General features: G+C 36.8%; 1 protein-coding gene across 1 annotated transcript in view; it reads left to right on the top strand.

Moving 5' to 3' along the window:
• Positions 1-20,256, top strand: part of SLC18A2 (solute carrier family 18 member A2) — a 52,836-nt gene that overhangs the window by 13,836 nt on the left and 18,744 nt on the right. The window contains exons 3-8 of the mRNA XM_044665623.1: positions 13,613-13,671; positions 14,840-14,923; positions 15,641-15,733; positions 16,954-17,043; positions 17,142-17,185; positions 17,264-17,324. Coding sequence (XP_044521558.1) covers positions 13,613-13,671; positions 14,840-14,923; positions 15,641-15,733; positions 16,954-17,043; positions 17,142-17,185; positions 17,264-17,324 — 431 coding nt within the window. The remainder of the gene's footprint in view (positions 1-13,612; positions 13,672-14,839; positions 14,924-15,640; positions 15,734-16,953; positions 17,044-17,141; positions 17,186-17,263; positions 17,325-20,256) is intronic.

Raw genomic sequence — 20,256 nt, forward strand, 5'->3', positions numbered from 1 at the left:
GAAGCGAGTTAGAAATATAGTCAGTGGGAATCATAGCATAGGCCTGCAGAATCAGTTTGCTTTGAGATTCTTGAAAAGGGCAAAGGGAAATATAGCCTAAAGCAAATGTGAGAATGGAGATTCAGGGTTTTTTTTTTAATGCCAAAGTTTATTAGTTTTTAATAAAACTGTCAGACACTAAGGACCATTAAATATTGGAAAGAGGAAGGCAATTGGGATATGTATGTGTGTATTTAAAATTTTGATCAACTTGGACTAACATCTATAAAAATACCTAGACTATCAGGACCAGAAGGGTCCTAATCTAGCCTTCTTATTCTATAGATATGGAAATAGGCTCTCAGGCATGTTAATGACTTCTCTAAGGTCATATATTAGTAAAGAGCAGAATAGTTTGTTACTTATATTCATAATTCTTCAGTTCTTAGTTTTTCAAGAAAAATTTCAGCTAGTGAAAATAAAGATATAATATTTTTTACCATTCCAATTCACAGAGCCTCCAAAATCTAACCTTTAAGGACCTTTAGACTTCCTATTAAGACTCTTGACTTATAATAAAGTATTTTAAAACAGGGAAAATTTAGCAAAATTAATTGACATATGAAAAAAAGTCTGATATTGTCCAAAATGTTATACACCCATGTTATTCTACCACTCTAATCAAGCAGGGAGGTGTCTTCTCATTTCTTTTTGGGTTCAGGTTTTGTCATTGCAAGTTCACAGCATTCAGTTTATATTGTTTTGTTGTTTTTTCTATTTATATTGTTGTCATTGTGTACATTTTTTGTTGTTGTCTATGTTTTTTCCAGTTTTGCTTCCTTCCCTTTGAATCAATTTGCATACAGTTTTCTTTGATTCTTTATATTCCTTATATTCATCATTTCTTATAGCACAGGATGATTTCATTATATTCACGTACTATAGTTTTGTTCAGCCTTTCTCTAGTCAATGTTTTACTTTGTTTTCAGTTTTTTTCTTACCATAAAAAGGGCTGCTATAAATATTTGGTGTTTATGGGGCATTTTTTTGTCATTGGCTTTCTTGGGCAAATGGGCAAATTCACAGTGGAATCTCTAGACCAAAGTATATGGACATTTTAGTCACTCTATTCGTATAATTTCCAATTGATTTCCAGAACGGCTGGAGTAATTACAGCTCTATCAACTATGTGCCTAGTGTACATATTTTTCCACAACTCCATCATTAACCATTCCATTTTTCAGGCAACTCTGACAATTTGTTAGATGTGAGGTAAAATCTCAGAAATTCAGGTCTTCTGATTCTAAGTTACTCCCTTTAATCTTTGTAAAAATATTCATAAATTGTAAAGTGATATACAGATTCATGGCATCGAAATGGCAATTATAATATTTGTAGCCAGTCACAAAGCCCAACTTTAATTCTTTACCATGGTGTGGAGATGTCTTTGGATTTCTAAAGAGTATGTCTACAAAGTATAAGTTTTGATACTTTCTACTAAGTTTTAAAGGTTTCTGGCATAATTCTTTTTTTTTCTTTTTTAAAAAATCCATTTATTTATTTAATTACTTTAGAATATTTTTCCATGGTCATGTTCTTTCCCTCTCCTCCTCTCTCCCCTCTCTTGTAGCCAAAGAGCAATTACACTGGGTTTTGCATGTGTCATTGATCAAGACCTATTTCAATATTATTGATATTTGCAATAGAGTGATCATTTAGAGTTTACATCCCCAATGAACTATATGATGAAGGAAATATTTTTCTTCTGTGTTTCTACTCCCATAGTTCTTTCTCTGGATATAGATAGCTTTCTTTATCGTAAGTCGCTCAGAATTGTTCTGGGTCATTGCATTGCTACTAGCAGAGAAGTCCATTACATTCTATTGTACCACAGTGTATCCATTTCTGTGTACAATGTTCTTCTGGCTCTGCTCCTTTCACTCTGCATTAATTCCTGGAGGTTGTTCCAGTTCACATGGAATTCCTCCAGGTCATTATTCCTTTTAGCACAATAGTATTCCATCACCAACAGATACCATAATTTGTTCTGCCATTCCCCAATCAAAGAGCATCCCCTCATTTTCCAACTTTTTGTCACCACAAAGAATGCAGCTATAAATATTTTTGTGCAAGTCTTTTTCCTTATTATCTCTTTGGGGTACAAACCCAGCAGTGGTATGGCTGGATCAAAGGGCAGGCAGTCATTTAAGACCCTTTGGGCTCTGGTATAATTCTTACAACAAATGGAAATGATTAATTCTTTGGCCATCATAATGCATAAAGAAAAGACAGTTGCAAAATGGCCCTTAGTTCTGTACAACAACAGTGGCAGAAGACTGCAAATAGTATACTAAGAATCTCAACAGTTTGAACTCATCTATAAACATGAATTTAGCTATTGTTACTCTGAATGTAATATCTGGATCCAGTAACCAAAATATAAGTATACCACTGTATCAATGTGGTCACCTTTGCTATAAATGAAACCAGAAGACAAAAGGAAGTTGTAGATAAATGGAAGGATGAGTCACAGGTTCTGGTTACTTATGTGGAAATAATTTTAAAATCTACTGCCTGTGATCAGTTAGATAACCAACTTGTTAGAACAAAGATCAAAATCAGTATTAAAGTAGAGGGAAGGACATGAATATAGAGCACAAAACTCAGGGAAATATGATGTAGCCTGTTAAGATAACCAGTTGAAAATGAAAAAAATGGGGAATAAAAAAAATAGAGACATCTTTCTTATGAAAGTTATATATCATTTGCTTAAAGAATGATACCAAAAGAGCCTCAAACACCTTAGTTAGCAGATAATCAATCTCTTTGCCAGGTGGCAAGAGAAGGCAGCCTATTAAGGAAACATTGGTTTAGAGCAGTGATTCCCAAAGTGGGCGCCACTGCCCCCTGGTGGGTGCTGCAGCGATTCAGGGAAGCGGTGATGGCCACAGGTGCTATTTATCTTTTCTATTACTTGCTATTAAAATTTTAAAAAAATTAATTTCCAAGGGGGCTAAGTAATATTTTTTTCTGGAAAGGGGGCGGTAGGCCAAAAAAGTTTGGGAACCACTGGTTTAGAGTATAAATTCACTTATAATCTCTCTCTCTCTCTCTCTCTCTCTCTCTCTCTCTCTCTCTCTCTCTCTCTCTCTCTTTCTTTTTAACCCTTACTTTCTGCATTAGAATTGAAACTAAGTATCAGTTCCAAGGCAGAAGAGCAATAAGGGCTAAGTAGCTGGGGTCAAGTGGCCCCCGGCAAGTTACTTAACCCCGTTTGCTTTGGTTCCTAGCTGCCTCTCATTTTTAATCTCTTACAGAAGAAAGATGACATAATACTAAAGATATATATAAACATCAAAAAGCAGTATAAGGAAAGTCATTCTGAGGACAGTTAAGATGAAACTGAGACACAGAATACAAAAAAATTTTAATCAGAAAGATTTATTAAGATTTTATAACAAATTTATCACCATCAACGACAATATAGTCACTATGGACTAATATCATATTACCCATAGTACATAGATGGTAGAATTGGCATTAAAGAAAACAAAAGGAAAAGCAACCAAATCAGATCAATCATACAGAATAGGATTGTGCAGTAAATGACACAACTGTAAAGAGGTTGAGAGATCATTCTCAAAGTATCTGAAATGAGGGAAGGTGCCAAAGTTCTCAGAAATCTTGGACATTATTATTACTAAAAAAAAAAGAGAGATTCAAAGAATACCAATTATGTTTGCTTTCCCATCTCTACAAAAATTTTATAATCTATATAAGCATTGATAATGTACTTGATGAGGGTATGGGAAGGAAACAGATAAACTTCTTTACTAATGATATTCTATAGCAAACAATATTTTTAGCTATACAATTGTTTGAAAGATATAGAAATAATGAAAAAGGCATTTTATTCATAAGAGCAAAATGCTGCTTCAAAAGCTCCCCTGTGACAAGAAGTCTCGTGCATATTTTAAAATGAGACAAAGTTATTTGAAAGATACAAAAATGGAGAATTTTGTTTGATATCCCTCTGATTACTAATATCAAGTGAGACATACTACTGAAAAATGGGTCCTCAACAAAGATCTTTACTGCCAACAGGGAGTTTGTCCATTACAGAGTCAAAATAGAAGAAAGGAATTCATTTTTTGTTTTTAAAATATTTTCATAACCATTTCCATATAATTAGTTTCATGTGTAATCTCAGAATTTTATTTTACATATTTAAAAACATTGTTCTGAGAAGGGGCTCATAGTCTTCATCAGGCTGCCAAGGGGCTCCATGGCACAAAAGGTTAAGGATTCCTGCTATAAATGGTGAAGTCCTTCTGAGTCTCAGTTTGCATTGTAATGATTGCATTGAATCCTGAACATTGTAGAGCTTCTTACACAAATTCCATAGTCAATTAAAATAGCCTATCTGTGGTGCAAAAACCAAGTGGATAGAGAATGCTATGCTTCAGGCAGTTGGATGGACACACTACATCACTGATCTTTCAGTAACAAAATCTTTGGGTTGACATTACACATCAAGAATGAACCAGACTGCAAAGGGCTTTAAAAGACTCTCTGCCTTTTGATCCAGCCATACCATTGTTGCGGTTATACCCCAAAGAGATAATAAGGAAAAAGACTTGTACAAAAATATTTATAGCCACGCTCTTTGTGGTGGCAAAAAATTGGAAAATGAGGGGATGTCCTTCAATTGGGGAATGGATGAACAAGTTGTGGTATATGTTGGTGATGGAATACTATTGTGCTCAAAGGAATAATGAACTGGAGGAATTCCATGTGAACTGGAAAGACCTCCAGGAAGTGATGCAGAGAAAAAGGAGCAGAATCAGGAGAACCTTATATACAGAGACTGATATACTGAGGTACAATTGAATGTAATGGACTTCTCTACTAGTTGCAATGCAATGATCTAGGACAATTCTGAGGGACTTAAGAGAAAGAAAGCTATCTACATCCAGGGAAAGAACTGTGGGAGTAGAAACACAGAAGAAAAAAATTGCTTGATCACATGGGTTGATCACCCTAATGCAAATATTAATAATTTGGAAATAGGTCTTGATCAATGAAACATGTAAAACCCAGTGGAATTACTCCTTGACTGGGGTGGGGGGAGAGGGAAATAACATGAATCATGGAACCATGGGAAAATATTCTAAATCAATTAATTAAATAAGATTTTTCCAAAAAAAGATGGCATATTAGACATAAAATTCTATGACAAAAGAAAAAAAAAAAAAGAATGAGCCAGACTAGAAACTAACTAGGAGTAGAGAATGAATTGCTTTTGTAAAATTTTAAATACTGCACTTTTGATGTCTCCAAGTTTCTCCCTGAAGTAAAGATCTGTCTTACTTTCCATCTTAGAATTAATACTGTACATAAGCTCTAAGACAGAAGAGCAGTGAGGGCTAGACAGCGGGGGTAAGTGTCTTGTCTAGGGCTGCACAGCTAGGAATTGTCTGAGGTAAATTTGAATCCAGGACCTCCTTCTCTGGGGCTGGCTCTCAATCCACTGAGCCACATAGCTGCCACTAAGACCTATCTTCTTAATAACAATATTCTTTTTTTTTTTTTTTAAATCCTTTACCTTCCATCTTGGAGTCAATGCTGTTTATTGGCTCCAGGGCAGAAGAGTGGTAAGGGCTAGGCAATGGGGAAAATTGAACAAAAGAAATCTAAAGAATGACCAGAGAGGTGCATGAATGGAAAAGTATGTAGGAAGTAAAGAGAGGTGGAGTACTAATAGATAGCCTGTGCATTTTATTGGTATCCAATATAGAAAAAGAAAAAACAAAGACCCCTAGCACATGGGAGGACCTACTATGGAGGAAAATATATAGAAGGATCACAGATGTAGATCCTGAAAAGACCTTAGAGGCTATACGGCCTGACTACCTCTTTTGAACAGATAAGGAAACTGAAAGCTATTAAATGATTTCCCTAAGGCCACTTAGGTTCTAAATGACAGAGAGAGGATTTAGATTCAATTTTTCTTTTTTCTTTATTTTTTTAATTTCACCAAAGACAATGCAATTTTCTCTCTCTCTTTTTTTTTTTTTGATGTTTCTTTTTTAAATTTAAGTTAATTTAATTGATTTAGAATATTTTTTTTAAACCCTTACTGTGTATTGGCTCCAAGGCAGAAGAGTGGTAAGGGTAGGCAATGGGGGTCAAGTGACTTGCCCAGGGTCACACAGCTGGACAGTGTCTGGGGCAGATTTGAACCTAGGACTTCCTGTCTCTAGGCCTGGCTCTCAATCCACTGAGCTACCCAGCTGGCCCCTAGAATATTTTTCCATAGTTACATGCTTTATGTTCTTTCCCTCCCCTCTTCCCATCCCCCTTCTGTAGCCAATGAGCAATTCCACTGGGTTATATATGTGTCATTGTAGATGCAACTTTTCTGACTTCAAAAACCATTCTCTTCCCAATGTTATCAATATCTATACAAGATGAAAGGAGCATGAATGGGCTATGATTTGCATTGTGAAGAGGGACTTCCCACATTAAGGAGAGCACAGACCTATTTAAGAATCAGAGTATGGGGGTAGCTCAGTGAATTGAGAGCCAGGCCTAGAGACAGGAGGTCCTGGGTTCAAATTTGACCTCAGACACTTCCCAGCTTTGTGACCCTGGGCAAGTCACTTGACCCCCATTGCTTAGCCCTTACCACTCTTCTGCCTTAGAGCCAATACACAGTATTGACTCCAAGATGGAAGGTAAAGGTTTAAAAAAAAAATAAAAGAATCAGAGTATGGTCAACCAGCATTATGAATACCAGAATACAAATAGATAACACAACAGATAGTTGGATTGTTGAGTTTTTTTTTCAAAAATTATATTTCTTCCAGATTACACATAGATACAATTTTTAATAATCATTCTCTGACTTTTTGTCATCCATATCCTCTTCTCCAGTCCAAGATGGCAGGCAGTAGGATATAGGTTATGCATTTGCTATCATATAATCCATATTTCCATGTTTGTCATGTGAAAGAAGACACATGTTGCTTAAAGTAGAAAGAATTCATGAAAGGTAATAAAGTAAAAATTGTATTCTTCAGTCTGCATTCAGACTCTATCATCTGTGTATACAGCCTTTTTCATCATGAATCCCCTTGAGTTGTCTTAGATCTTGCAATGCTAACAAAAATTTAAGTCATTCACAACTAATCATTATACAGGATTGCTGTTACTATGTACAATATTCTCCTGGTTCTGCTCACTTCATATAAATATTTCCAGATTTTGTTGTGATTGTCCTGTTAGCCATTTCTTATGTTACAACATTGTATTCCATTACAATCATACATTCTCTTTGTTCAGTCATTCCCCAGTGGGTTGACACCCCTCCAGTTTCTAGTTCTTTAACACCGTAAAAAGAGCTGCTGTAAGTTATTTTATATAGGGAGGTCCTTTTTCCCCCAAATTTGATCTCTTTGGGATTCACACCTGGTAGTGGTATTGCTGGGCCAAAGGGTGTACATAGTTTTATGGCCCTTTAGGCTTGTTGGGGATTTTTGAAGGAAAGAAATAGACCATTCGGTGATGGTGAATGGTGTCCTTTTGAAACCCATGCTAACCCTTGGACTTCAGCATACTTAAGGGAACACAGATGTTTCATTTGATTACAGAAATGAAGAATGCCTTAGGGGTTGGGAAGGCTTAAACAACCAAAATAAAGGATTAATGAAATTGGAATTATACCACTAATTCCAACAGCTTTGAAAAATATATTAGCCCTCCAGCCACTGAATTTTCCAAGCTGAGTGCTGAAAGGAATGAAGAGTTTATTTTGTTCTGTGTTGAGCCAAAGGCAATTTCAACCCTCACATATCCATCCATCCTTGCAGCATATCCTCATCAGATGGTAATATACTGTATGAAGGTATGTTATAGTCTCTGAGCCATTCTACAGGTCTTGACTGAACTGTTTGAATCCAAACTCCAAAAAGTGGAGAAACCGATGGCAGTTTTCACATGAGAAATGCTTCTTTCTCATTGTGGGTACCTAGTCAGGGACCTGTATAGTCAACATGTTTTGGATACTTGGGTGTGTTGGTCAACAAATATTTGGGGCTTTTTGTTAATTTAATTTTAATGTTTTAAATTAAATTTTTTTTCTCCCTCCAATCTACTTCCACCCCATTGGAGAAGCGGGAATACTCTGTAATAAATATGCAGCTGGGGCTGCTAGGTAGCCAGTGGGTGGAGAGTCAGGTCTAAAGATAGAGAGTTCAAATCTGGTTTCAGACAAATCACTTAACCCCAATTGTCTACCCCTTACTACAATGCTACCTTGGAACTAATGCTTAGTATTGATTTTTTAAGACAGAAGTTAAAAGCTTAAAAAACAAACAAATATTCAGTGAAGTGAAACAAATTCCACCTTAGGTCATGTCTCATTCTGCACCCTGTGTCTATCCCCATCTTCCAGGAAGTTAGGTAGCTTCATCATTTGTCTTCTGGAATAATGGTTAATCATTGCATTAATCAGCATTTTTAAGGCTTCCTGAGGGGTAGCTAGATGGTAAAGTAGGTAAAATGCCAGGCTTAGTGTAAAAAAGACTCATCTTTCTTAGTTCAAATCTGGCCTCAGACACTTACTAGCTATGTGTGACCCTGGGCAAGTTACTTAACTCTCCTTGCCTCAGTTTCCTTATCTGTAAAATTAACTGGAAAAGGAAATGGCAAACCACTCTCCAGTATTTTTGTGAAGGAAATCCCAAAATGGGGTAAAAAGGAGTTGGACGTGTTTGAAATGATTGAATAACCCAGAAGGACTTTCCGAGTTGTTTGTTTTTATAATGTTGTTGTTTAAATTGTTCTCCTGGTTCTCCTCGATTCAATCTGCATCAGTTCATGCAAGTGTTTCCAACTGTTCTCTGAAACTGTTCCCTTCATTATTTCTTATAGAATAATAGTACTCCATCACATTCATATATCATAACTATTCAACCATTCCCCAGTTGATGGGTATCTGCTTAGTTTCTAGCTCTTGCTATTACATTTTTGTACACATGAACCCTTTTCTTCTGATATCTGAAGTGTGGGCATAGGGATAGAATTATTGGATTAAAAGCTATTATCTAGGGTATGAAGTAGACCTCAGTTATTTTAATTTGCACTTCTCAAATCACAAGTGACTTAGAACGTTTTTCATATGATTATTGGTAGCTTGACTTTCTTAGAAAACTTGACTATTCATATTCTTTGACCATATATCAATTGGGGAATGGTTCTTATTCCTATATATTTAATCAGTAATTAATATATCTTTAAAACAGACACTCATCAGTGAAACTGGATGCATAGGTTATTTTTTCCAGCTACCTTTTTCTCTTCTAATTTTAACTATTCATTTGTGTGTGTGTGTGTGTGTGTGTGTGTGTGTGTGTGTGTGTTCAAAACCATTCTGATTTTACATAATCAAAATTGTTTATTTTCTTTTCTGTGATCTTCTCTATCCCTTGTTTGGTCAGGAACTCTTTCGCTATAAAACTGACACAATTTCTTCCTTGCTCCTCTAATTTGTTTATAAAGTCATCTTTTATGTCTTAAGTCATGTAGCAATTTGAAGCTTATCTTGGCCGGTGGCATGTGATCATGTTGGTTAATAGCTAGTTTCTACCAGAATGCTTTCTGGTTCTTACAGCAGTCTTTGTCAGATGGTGAATCTTATCCTAGTAAGACGAGCCTAATCTATTCCACTGATTCACCTCTCTGTTTCTTAACCAGTACCAAATCATATTGAATACTACTTTGTAATATGTTTTGAGATCTGGTATTGCAAGACTGCCTACTTTCTCACCTTTTCCCCCATTATTTCCCTTGAGAGTCTTGACCTTTTATTCTTCCAGATGGATTTTATTATTTTTTCTAGATATATTCCATATGTATTTGCTCAATTTAATTGAATTTATTGGAAAAGATAAGGCTAAAAAACAAGGTATAATCTTCAGAACACAGCTGTCTTCTAGAAAAGCTGGTCTGGCCATTAGAATGAAAAGATGCATCAAGACTTCCTTTATCCCTTTGCCCCTAAGATAAATGCTCCATCCTACACAATTATCACTACTACAAGGTCTGTCCTGCCTCTGGTTGTAGGTGACAGAAAGAACAGAGAGAACTCAAGATATAAAACATGGAACAAATTAAAACCAATGATAGGATTGCAGACTTATAGCTGGGAGGGACTTTAAAGATAATCTAGTTCCAGCCCCTTATCTTACAAATGAGGATATCTAGGCTCAGAGAATTAAAAAAACAAACAAACAAACAAACAAAAACTCCCCCAAGGTCCCACTGGTAGTAGGCAGCAAAGCTGAGATTTAAATCTAGACCCTCTGACTCCAAATTCAGTGCTTTTTCCATTAATACCCCATTGCTTCCTAATTCGGTAAAGCCAAGTTGCCATTTAAAAGTACAGTGTAGCATTCCAAAGGGAATGAAACTCAATGAAACATTTATTGAACACGGTTGGCAAAGCTCTAGGCTAGAAGTCTTAAAACTTCAAAGATAAGAAAGCCATCATCTCTGCCCTCAAAGGTTTACAATCCAATAAGGGATACCTGGGCACAGATAACACAAATGACCTTGTGCTAAGCAAATAAGGGAAAACACTGAGTCTTCTGAAAGCAGATGAGGAGATCATGGGAATAGGTGAGGACTGCATTGAATGAAGCTGGTGGAATTTGAATGGGACCTTAAAGAATACAGGATGTTGAAAGCAGAGAAGGGGAATGGGATGCTGGTAAAGGGACGTTCCAAGAACTAAAAAACAGGCTTAGTAAAGGTGGGAAACTAGAGGTCGTGTTAGGGAGACAATGAGTGATCTGAAGTACACAGAAAGAATCACAATGTAAAACAGAATATAAATAGCTAAAAGAAAGATTTTCTTTCCTACTTTGTTTGGCTGAGTCATATAACAAGCAGAAAGTTAGTGTAGTGTAGTAGATAGGGCACTGGACTCAAAGTCAGGAAGAGCTGGGTTCCTGCCTCACACACGTGCTAGAGTTAACCTTGTCACGCTCCAACTTCTTTCTCTAAATGAGTGTTTGGACTTGATGGCTTTCTAAGGTTCCGTCTGACTCTGAGTCTATACTTACCCAAGTCAGATAATACTACTCCTGTTCTGCCATCTCAGGAAGACAAAGAAATGGATGTCACAAGAATGCAGGCTAGTGTTCCTGGTCCTTCCCACTGGAGTCAAGAACTCTTATGGGGTCCTGGGAAGATGGGGGCATAAAACTTCTTCAGAATAAGAGACTGAGTCTTGGAATCTTTCTCCATCTTGATTCTGAGCTCTGCAGTCTGCCACCTTCTTTGCCATAGATATATTGGGCTATCTACTGCCTGAGATATTATTATCAAGGAGGCAGCCACAGGACAGTCAATGCCCAACAAGAGCTATGAGTCTCACAACTCTGTTCCAGACTTCAGAAAATTGGCATTGCTTAAGCTTGTCTTGGTGAGCTTTTCAATGGGTTGTAAAAATTCATTAAAAAAATAAGCCCATCCAATACTGCCCTTATTTTATAATATAGATGTTAAATATAGATTTTATTTTTAATATAGATTTTTAAATATAATTTTAAATATAGATTTATTAAAGTATGGATATATTAAGCATTGTAATAATGCATATAACACCATAGTGCATGGAACACCAGGTTGTGTACATATATCATAATTAGTTGCTAATTTAATAAGTCTAATGCATATGTCTCATCTCTTTTAAAAAAGCCTCTACTCTATATAAGACACTGTGATCAGGATATAGACAATGAAAAACAATGCCTAGTCTCATTGTTTTCTTAAATGCATCAAATAAGTAACATCATTGTGTATTACATAAACCTATCACACACATGAGATATCTGAGCATATCATTGGACAAGGGCACAAAAATATCTTCTTCTGGGACCTGCTAGGAGACCATCAAGTAATTGTGACACTGTATTTTTCAAAGCCTATTTTGGGTGCATGCAGAAAAGTAAGAATAAGATATAAGGGAATAAAATGGAAATATATGGTATAATGGTATCATTTAGTATGATGGAAAATGTGTTAGACTCTGAATCATGAAGCCCTGGATCTGAATCCAGCTTTTTCCTTTTCTTGACTATGTAACTATAGGCTAATAACCTCTCCAAACCTCAGTTTCTTTATTTATAAAATGGGGACAATAATACCTGTAGTACCTAAGAGGATTGTTATGAAACTCAAATGATTATATGCAAACATCATATACAAATTCCAGCTTGTATTTTAAGGCAAGAAAAACTAATGAGAATGGGGAACTTTGAAATAATTATAGTTCAAAGCTCATATGACAGACTCTGTGAATATGCTAGGCAACATAATGTAGGAGAAAAGAGCCTAGACTGGATTAGAACAGGTAGCCTTGTGTTCAAGCCTCAGGTACTAATTTGTTGTACATCTCTTCTAAATTCAACTGCTCATCAATAAATTTGCTTTGGTTTCCTCATCAATAAATTTGGAATCATTGTCCCAGGATATCAGGATTGGAAGACATCTTACACCACATTTAGTTGAACCTACTTACTTGACAGATGAGGAAACTGAGACTTACAGAAGGGATTTGCCCAAGATCTCTCTTCTAGACAGTAATATAGATAGAACAAGAAAAAAGGTGATAGTCTGATTCTCAATCTAATGCTTTTTCTACTATATACCTTCATAGGAGTTGAAGGGAGAGACATGCAATTTTTTATCTCTTCTCTAGGAATTATCTTGGTTATCATAATCACACAAATTTCAGGGTTTTTAATATGATAATATTCTATTAACTTTGTTGTGGTTATTGTATATATTTTTATGTCTATGTTCTCTCGATTGCCATCATTGTATTCACTCTGTATATTGTTTTCCTGTTTTTATGTCTATGTTCTATTACCATTTTTGTATTCATTGTGTACATTTTCCTATTTTTTAATCTGATCTTTCTATTAATGTCTTTGTGTATGTTGTTTTCTTCACTCTACATAGATTCATGTTTTCCTGTGTTTCCCCTGAATTCTTCACATCTGTTCTTTCTTATGGAAAAGAAATACTCCCTTAAACTCATGTACCATGGTGGTTAGCCATTCCCAACTTGATTGGCTTCCATAAAAAAAAATGATATTAAGCACTTGTTATGTTGCTAGGCACTGGAGATACAAAGACAAAAAAGAAAACAGCTCCTACCATTTTGGAGTTTACCTTCTCCTGCAGTAAATGCTGCATTTATATTTATGTCAGAGTACATTAGTCACATATAAATGAATTTATCCTTGAAGACAATTAAATATGGAAAGGCCAAATGGGAAGTAACAGGTATGTTACGGACTGAATGCTTTTCCCTTCCCTACATCCAAAAGGAAATCAACCAGAGAAAATGGAAAGGTTGCATCTATCAAGAATTCTTCTATGATCTTATGTGATTGGGAGACTCCATGATAGAGATAAGCTTTTAATGTCAGCATTTTGCTCTAATGAATCAAATATTTTAAAAATAGTCCACAATTAATTCCTTCTTCCTTCCCCGGCTCCGGCCCCAAAAAGTCCGATTTAGGGCAGGCCCAAGATGTTTCTGTTGGTTTTTGTTTTACAGAATAGGCTACCAGATTCCAATGTTTGCAGGATTCTGTATCATGTTTGTGTCCACTGTCAGTAAGTACATCCTTTTTTGTGTCCTGGGTTGGGATGTTAAACCTCAGAGGCTGGGCTGGAGGCAGAAGTTCTATTCTGTACAAGCAGGGGTTCCAGAAATAGCTGACTACTTCTTCCAGTCACTTTCCATCTCTCATTTGTGGAGCTGTTAATTAGCATCAGATCCTCCAGAGATGGTTTTAATTGGCCCTTATGCCATTGATAGTTGGCCTAATGCTGACCGACAGCTCATCCAGTCAGTAAAGGGAATTTAGGAAGAATGGGGAATACTGAAGGGATTCTATTCCCCAGCCACTCCCTGATTCCACAGTCTGGGATCCTGGGCTGTCTGAGGATATAACATAGTATTCCAGAAAGCAAGCTAGACTTGGGACCAGAAGACCCTGGGTTCTAATCCCACTTCTGACATTTGTTAGGTGTGTGACCACAAATGAGTCACTTCACCTCTGCCAAATGAAGGATCCTTGTCCATAAGAAATTGGAGATAGGATAATTTATACCCCCTGCCTCACAGGGTTGTCACAGAAAGGAAATGTATTTGACAAGCACCTTGTAAATATAAGTCATTATTACTAGAGGCTGTACTACCACTGTAAATATTGGTATAGCAGAGGATGTTACTAAATCTTTGGGTTGCTGCTTGGTGTTTTCCTTACCACCTTGTAAGTAATCCAGAATTGGTTTAGGGGAAGGACTTCAACTGGGTCTCTGATATCCCTAGTGCCCTAGTGTGGTGATAATCCTAATCAATATTTCACAAGTCAGGGGTTCTTAACCTTCTTGGTGTGCCATGAACCCCTTTGGCAGCCTGGTGAAGAAGTCAATGGAGCTCTTCTTGAACTCTTTTTCGAAATGTTTTTAATGCATAAAATAAAATACACAGGATTCCAAAAGAAACCAATTATATTGAAAAACAGTTATTAAAAATTTTTTTAAGTTTACAAACTCTGCGAGGTCAAGAATTCCTGTTTTACATAAACTTAGCAAATGCAGAAGAAAATCAATATCTCCAAATGTAGCAAACACAGTGGTATTATTAGCACCAAGCTGATGGCCATCATGTTCATTCAGTACTCCAAGAAATTATCCTGATTTAGAACATTTTAATTCCCATTGCAATGAGACTTGAATTAATTTATTTCATGCTTCCCCTCTGCTTTCTGGACAGTGTTTGCCTTTTCTAGGAGTTACGCATTACTCCTCATAGCAAGATCCTTGCAAGGAGTGGGTTCTTCTTGTTCTTCTGTAGCTGGTGAGTATGGAAACATCTAAGTAATTCAGTGAACTACAGTGTGGGTTTAGACCCCTTCCTCCAACTCCTCCAGTGACCATCATGTCCCTTTTTTCTGTTCACTTATTTAATTAGTGAGGAATGATCCAATGCTTTGTGGCATTAGAAACAAGGTTCTACTTTCTTCCAGGAACACTGTTGGATCCTCAAAGTCTGAATTCATTAAATTGTTTCTAAAAGGTCACAAATCTGGTCTGGCATCAGCTTGTAGAGAGAAAACCAGGATCTTAGAAGATTCAGAATCAAAGAAGTAGAGATGGTGGGGGACTTCGTGCTATGCTTGGCACCCAATAAACTTCTGAGAAATGCTTGTTGACTTACTGACTGACCTTGGAGGCCATTGAGGCCCACTCCTTCATTTTATAGAAATGAAGAAATGAAGGCCCAGGGAGGTAGAAGAACCTGTCTAAGGTCACTCAGGTAGCAAATGGCAGAATCATGATTCAAATTCAGTTCTCTGACTCTCAGCATGGCACTCTATCTTACCCTATCTAAACACACCATATCCATCCATCCATCAATCGACCAACAAGCATTTATTAAGCACTTACCAGGTGCCAGGCACTTTAATAAGTACTGGGATACAAAGAAAGACAAAGGCAATATACCCAGAGTATGTAGACTAAAGAAGAAAATAATTCCAATAATGACTTTACACTTTTTAAAAAAATTATTTAGGGATGGGTATGCTGGCCAGCGTTTACACGGATGATGAAGAAAGAGGCAATGCCATGGGAATTGCCTTAGGAGGACTTGCTTTGGGAGTGCTAGGTTGGTAAGATCAAGTATTTAAGTGGCTGAAGGGGAAATGATTGCTTTAATTGACTGTATGGAAATGTTCCTTTCCTTCCCTCTTCCTCAGTTAATTGGTGGAACTGTCCTTAATAAAGCTCACTAGAGGTATGACCCCTTCCCCACTCCCTACCCCTAAACTCACCCCAGGGAGGATTCCTAAGCTGGATATTCCCAGGGCTAGCTGGCTACACATCTCCTGAATGCATGATTTTAGGACCAATGGGAAGTCAAAGGGTGGATATGCCATTATTGAGGCATCCAGAAATATGCTTCCCCAGAAGATACACTGTTTGTGTGGAGGGCAAAGGATAGAAAATGGGGGGGGGGGAGTAGTTTTTGGCTATGAAGTGGAGGTTAAGTAGAGAAATTCCTTTTTTTTGGTTGTTTGAGAAAAAGGTCTCCACTGGCATATATAGAGAGATCCCACCAGGAAAATAAAAGTACTACTTCTCTGGGTCACAGTACACCAAGTCATCCCTCTGTTGCTTAGCACTAATGCTAGCAAGCCAACTCTGATCTCCTTATAAAGAGAATGAGGAGATTTCCCTCTAACAAGAACTGACTGGTATCACCGAGAAGATATAACTCACCCTGACAGTATAGTTGTTGCTCCCCCTCCTCCCCATCCTCATCTGAAAAGCATTTGCTAGTATCTGAGTTGGGGAGAGATGTGTGTGTGTGTGTGTGTGTGTGTGTGTGTGTGTGTGTGTGTGTGTGTGTGAGAGAGAGAGAGAGAGAGAGAGAGAGAGAGAGAGAGAGAGAGAGAGAGAGAGAGAGAGAGAGCTAGCTATCACTTGCTGGCTTCCATGATCAGGAGATTTAGGATTCCAATTTCTTTATCGTCTTCTTGTCTCCTTTGAGTTTAAATTCTAAACTGTATACCTCTAATGATTTCTAAGGAAGAAATGTTCTCTATCATATATATACTCTTGTGCTCATGAGATGCTTTTCCAAGTCAACAGAACTAATCTAATTGGAATACTGATTCTCTCTGACTAACCATCCCTTTCAGGGTTAGACTTAAAAAAAAAAGTTTACCGTTTTGGCATGTGTCAATCTGTTCTCCACCAAAAAATAAAATTGATAGCTAGTTCACCTTAAACTTACAAAATGAGTGGGGCCATCCTGCTCCCAGCCCAGCTAAGTCACTCCATGGAAATTAGGAATCTTCCCTTTCTTATTCCTCTTTCCCATAGTGGGACCACCCTTTGGAAGTGTGATGTATGAATTTGTGGGGAAGACTGCTCCTTTCTTGGTTCTGGCTGCCTTAACTCTGCTGGATGGAGGTTAGTAGAGAAAATAAGAGCTTCAGGGCTGGGGATCTTCCCGATAACTTTGGGCTTCTTTGCTGAAGATGCTGATGATCTTTTTTTTTTCTTTGTAGCTATTCAACTGTTTGTTTTCCAACCATCCAAGATTCAACCAGAAGTAAGTAGTGCTACAACAGCTTCTTAGCTGATAAACTGGGAACGTGTCCGCTTTTAACCCTGAGTTCTTTTTTGGCAGAGTCAGAAAGGAACCTCGCTAGTCACTCTGTTGAAGGATCCCTACATCTTAATCGCTGCAGGTAGCTAATGTTTTCAGAGCGATTCTTTACAAAAAATGTGTTTTACAAGAAGCTGAATGTGAACATGGGTTTGGTCTCTTTCTGTCTCTCTATGTGTGAGAGCAAGAGAAAGTGGGGTGGTTGTCTGAGGGCCATTGAAAGACTGCTTTCAAGTCTTGCTTCTGACTGGGCAAGCTCTGTGATCTCTGAAGGACCCCACCCAACACTTAAGACTCCAAGCTACTCATTGCAGATCTGCATCAGGAGCTCCCTTAACTACATCAGTTTCCTCAACCATATATGGAGAAAAAGACACACACAGAGATAGACAGACAGAGGCACAGAAAGACAGAGACCCAGAGACGCAGACAGAGTCACTGAGAGAAATACATATATGAATACACACTTATACACTTCCACATATATGCATATCATTGATATCATATATATATATCATCATATCATATCAATGCTCTAGCTACATATGTACATAATAATTATATATAATGTATACTTATATATGATAGATAATTATATATATTATGTATATTATATATCACATTATATATAATAGACAATAATATATACACTAAAATATAATAATTATATATAATCTTTAATAGTTTTAAACTGCACTAAATTTTTTTTATATCTCATATATATGCTGATACATAGGTAGACAGACACATATAGAGAGAGGGAGATTTGCTAATGGTCTAATGGCTAAAGATCTAGACTAGGAATTAGGACAGCCTGGGTTCAAGTTTTACCTCTTAAACATATTGTCTATGAAACCCTGAGAAAGTCATTTAAACTGTCTCAGTTTACCAGGCAACTCTCCAAGATCATTAATTGCAAAGCATGCATAGATTTGCATTGGGAGATGGAATTTTTTCATTGGAAGTGAGATCATGTGTCTGGTCCAAAAAAAAAAAAAAGTGTGTCTATGTGTATGTGTTTTATCTGCATGCATGTGTGTTCATAAGTAACCATAGGTCATAATAAATTATTTTATTTAAATAATTAAATTTATTTTATTATATATGTAATATATAACACATAAAATAAATAATAAAAAATAAACTTACTCTAAATAGTCTCTAAAGCTCAACTCAGATTACCTGTAAATGTGTAACTGGAGCTATTCAAAAGTACATGAGGGTTTCAGAAACAAACACATTCCTTTTTTTTTTTTTTTTTTTTTTTTTTTTTTTTTTTGCTGAATGAAGATAATACTTGTATGCCAAAAGCCACTACTCTCTGTTCCTGGAAATGAGTAGTCTAAGACGTCTTAGCCAATCAGCTTAATTTATCTTGTTATATATGAATGAAAATGTACAACAGATCCTGAGATTGCTGAATGGCACAGTAACAAGAACAATTTTTCAAGGGAAATAGGACATCTCAGAAACAACAGAAAGTTCCAACTTTTTTTTTTTTTAAGGTAGACATTGATTAAATTAGGTTGCTTATTTGTGTCTCAGAAATAGGAAGACTAAAAAGAAAAATCTTGGGAACCTTATGACTCCTGCAAATAGTAATGGGATGAGTAATTCTTCACCAAAGAACTTTCTTGTTCATATTTTCTCAGTGGCTGAAAGTTGGCTTTTCTCTCTTGGTATGACAAAAAAAAAAAAAAAAAAAAAAAAAAGTTGGTTATCTTACATAGGAAGAAGTCAGGCCAGTGGATGGAAATTATAGGGAGACAAACTTAGGCCAAATATAAGAAAAAAACTTACTGATAATTAGAGCTGTTAAAAAATGAAACAGATTACCTTGGATGGTAGTGAGCTTCCAAAAATTGAAGAATTATGCAATTATATTGAAGATTATGCAGAATGATCCCTTATTGAAAACACAGAGAGGATTCATGCTTTAGGTAAAGATTGGACTAAATGTCTAATATAATCTCTTCTACTGGATCAGGCCAATGGTCTGTCCTATACAGAATTATGTAGCCTAAAGGAGATATGAAAGCAATGCCCAGAGTAACCTTGAAGCACTATTCTAGCTTCTCATGAGCCATTCATGGATATGCTATCCATAAATTAGTCCAAATCCTTTTAAAATTCATTTAACTCTGCTGTCATTAGCACTTCTTGTGGGAAATGAGCTCCATAAACTAATTACCAGCTGCATGAATGAATGAGGTGGACAGCGAAATTAGGGTCTTGCCCGAATAATTGACAACTCAGGGAATCTGTAAGTTGAGTAAGCGTTATTTGTTTTTGGAAGGTTGGCGGTGGTTTGGCCGTAGTAATAGGGTGGAATGCTCTTTATCTTGGTTAGTTTATTAAGAAAGAGGTTATTTGTTTGGGCAGTTGTCATCCAGCTGTTCCCAAGGAACTGATGTCACTTTACCCATAGTTCACTTTAGTCTGCAGGGCTTTACCCAAGATTCAATCTGCTCCGTGGGGTGTTGTGTGTGTGTGAAAACTGTGATGCAAATGTTCTGCTAATGCTATACTCAACACCTTGGCATAGCTTCTGGTTACTTTTTTGCCTGATTCTGTGCAGACTCCAAAAGGGAAAGTTCCTAGTTTGCTTTGCCCATGCTTATTCGGCCAGTTGCTGAGCTGGTTACCTACATCCTTAGAGCAATCCACAAAAATCAGTAAATAAAGCAACCCACATAAATAGCAGCCCACGTTAACTAGGCTTTGTTATGATGATGCATTTCATGGATGGCTACATGACAATGATTATTCTGTTGCAGAACCAGATACTAGAATGCTTCACCCTCATTTGTCTACAGACATAATCTGGAGCCATTACAGAAGTTCCCCGGGACCTTGGTTTTTCTAACTGTGAAACAGGGCTGTCAAATGTTTTAATTTCTCAAGGGAGTCACAGATAAGCAGTGAAGGCAATTATAATCTCATATCCAATGATAACGCTTTGTGTAACATGGAAAATCCTTGCTAGGTACATGACTGAGGTTAGAACAAACAGG

The sequence above is a fragment of the Gracilinanus agilis genome, chromosome 2 (assembly GCF_016433145.1).
Source record: "Gracilinanus agilis isolate LMUSP501 chromosome 2, AgileGrace, whole genome shotgun sequence".
NCBI classification, from domain to species: Eukaryota; Metazoa; Chordata; class Mammalia; order Didelphimorphia; family Didelphidae; genus Gracilinanus; species Gracilinanus agilis.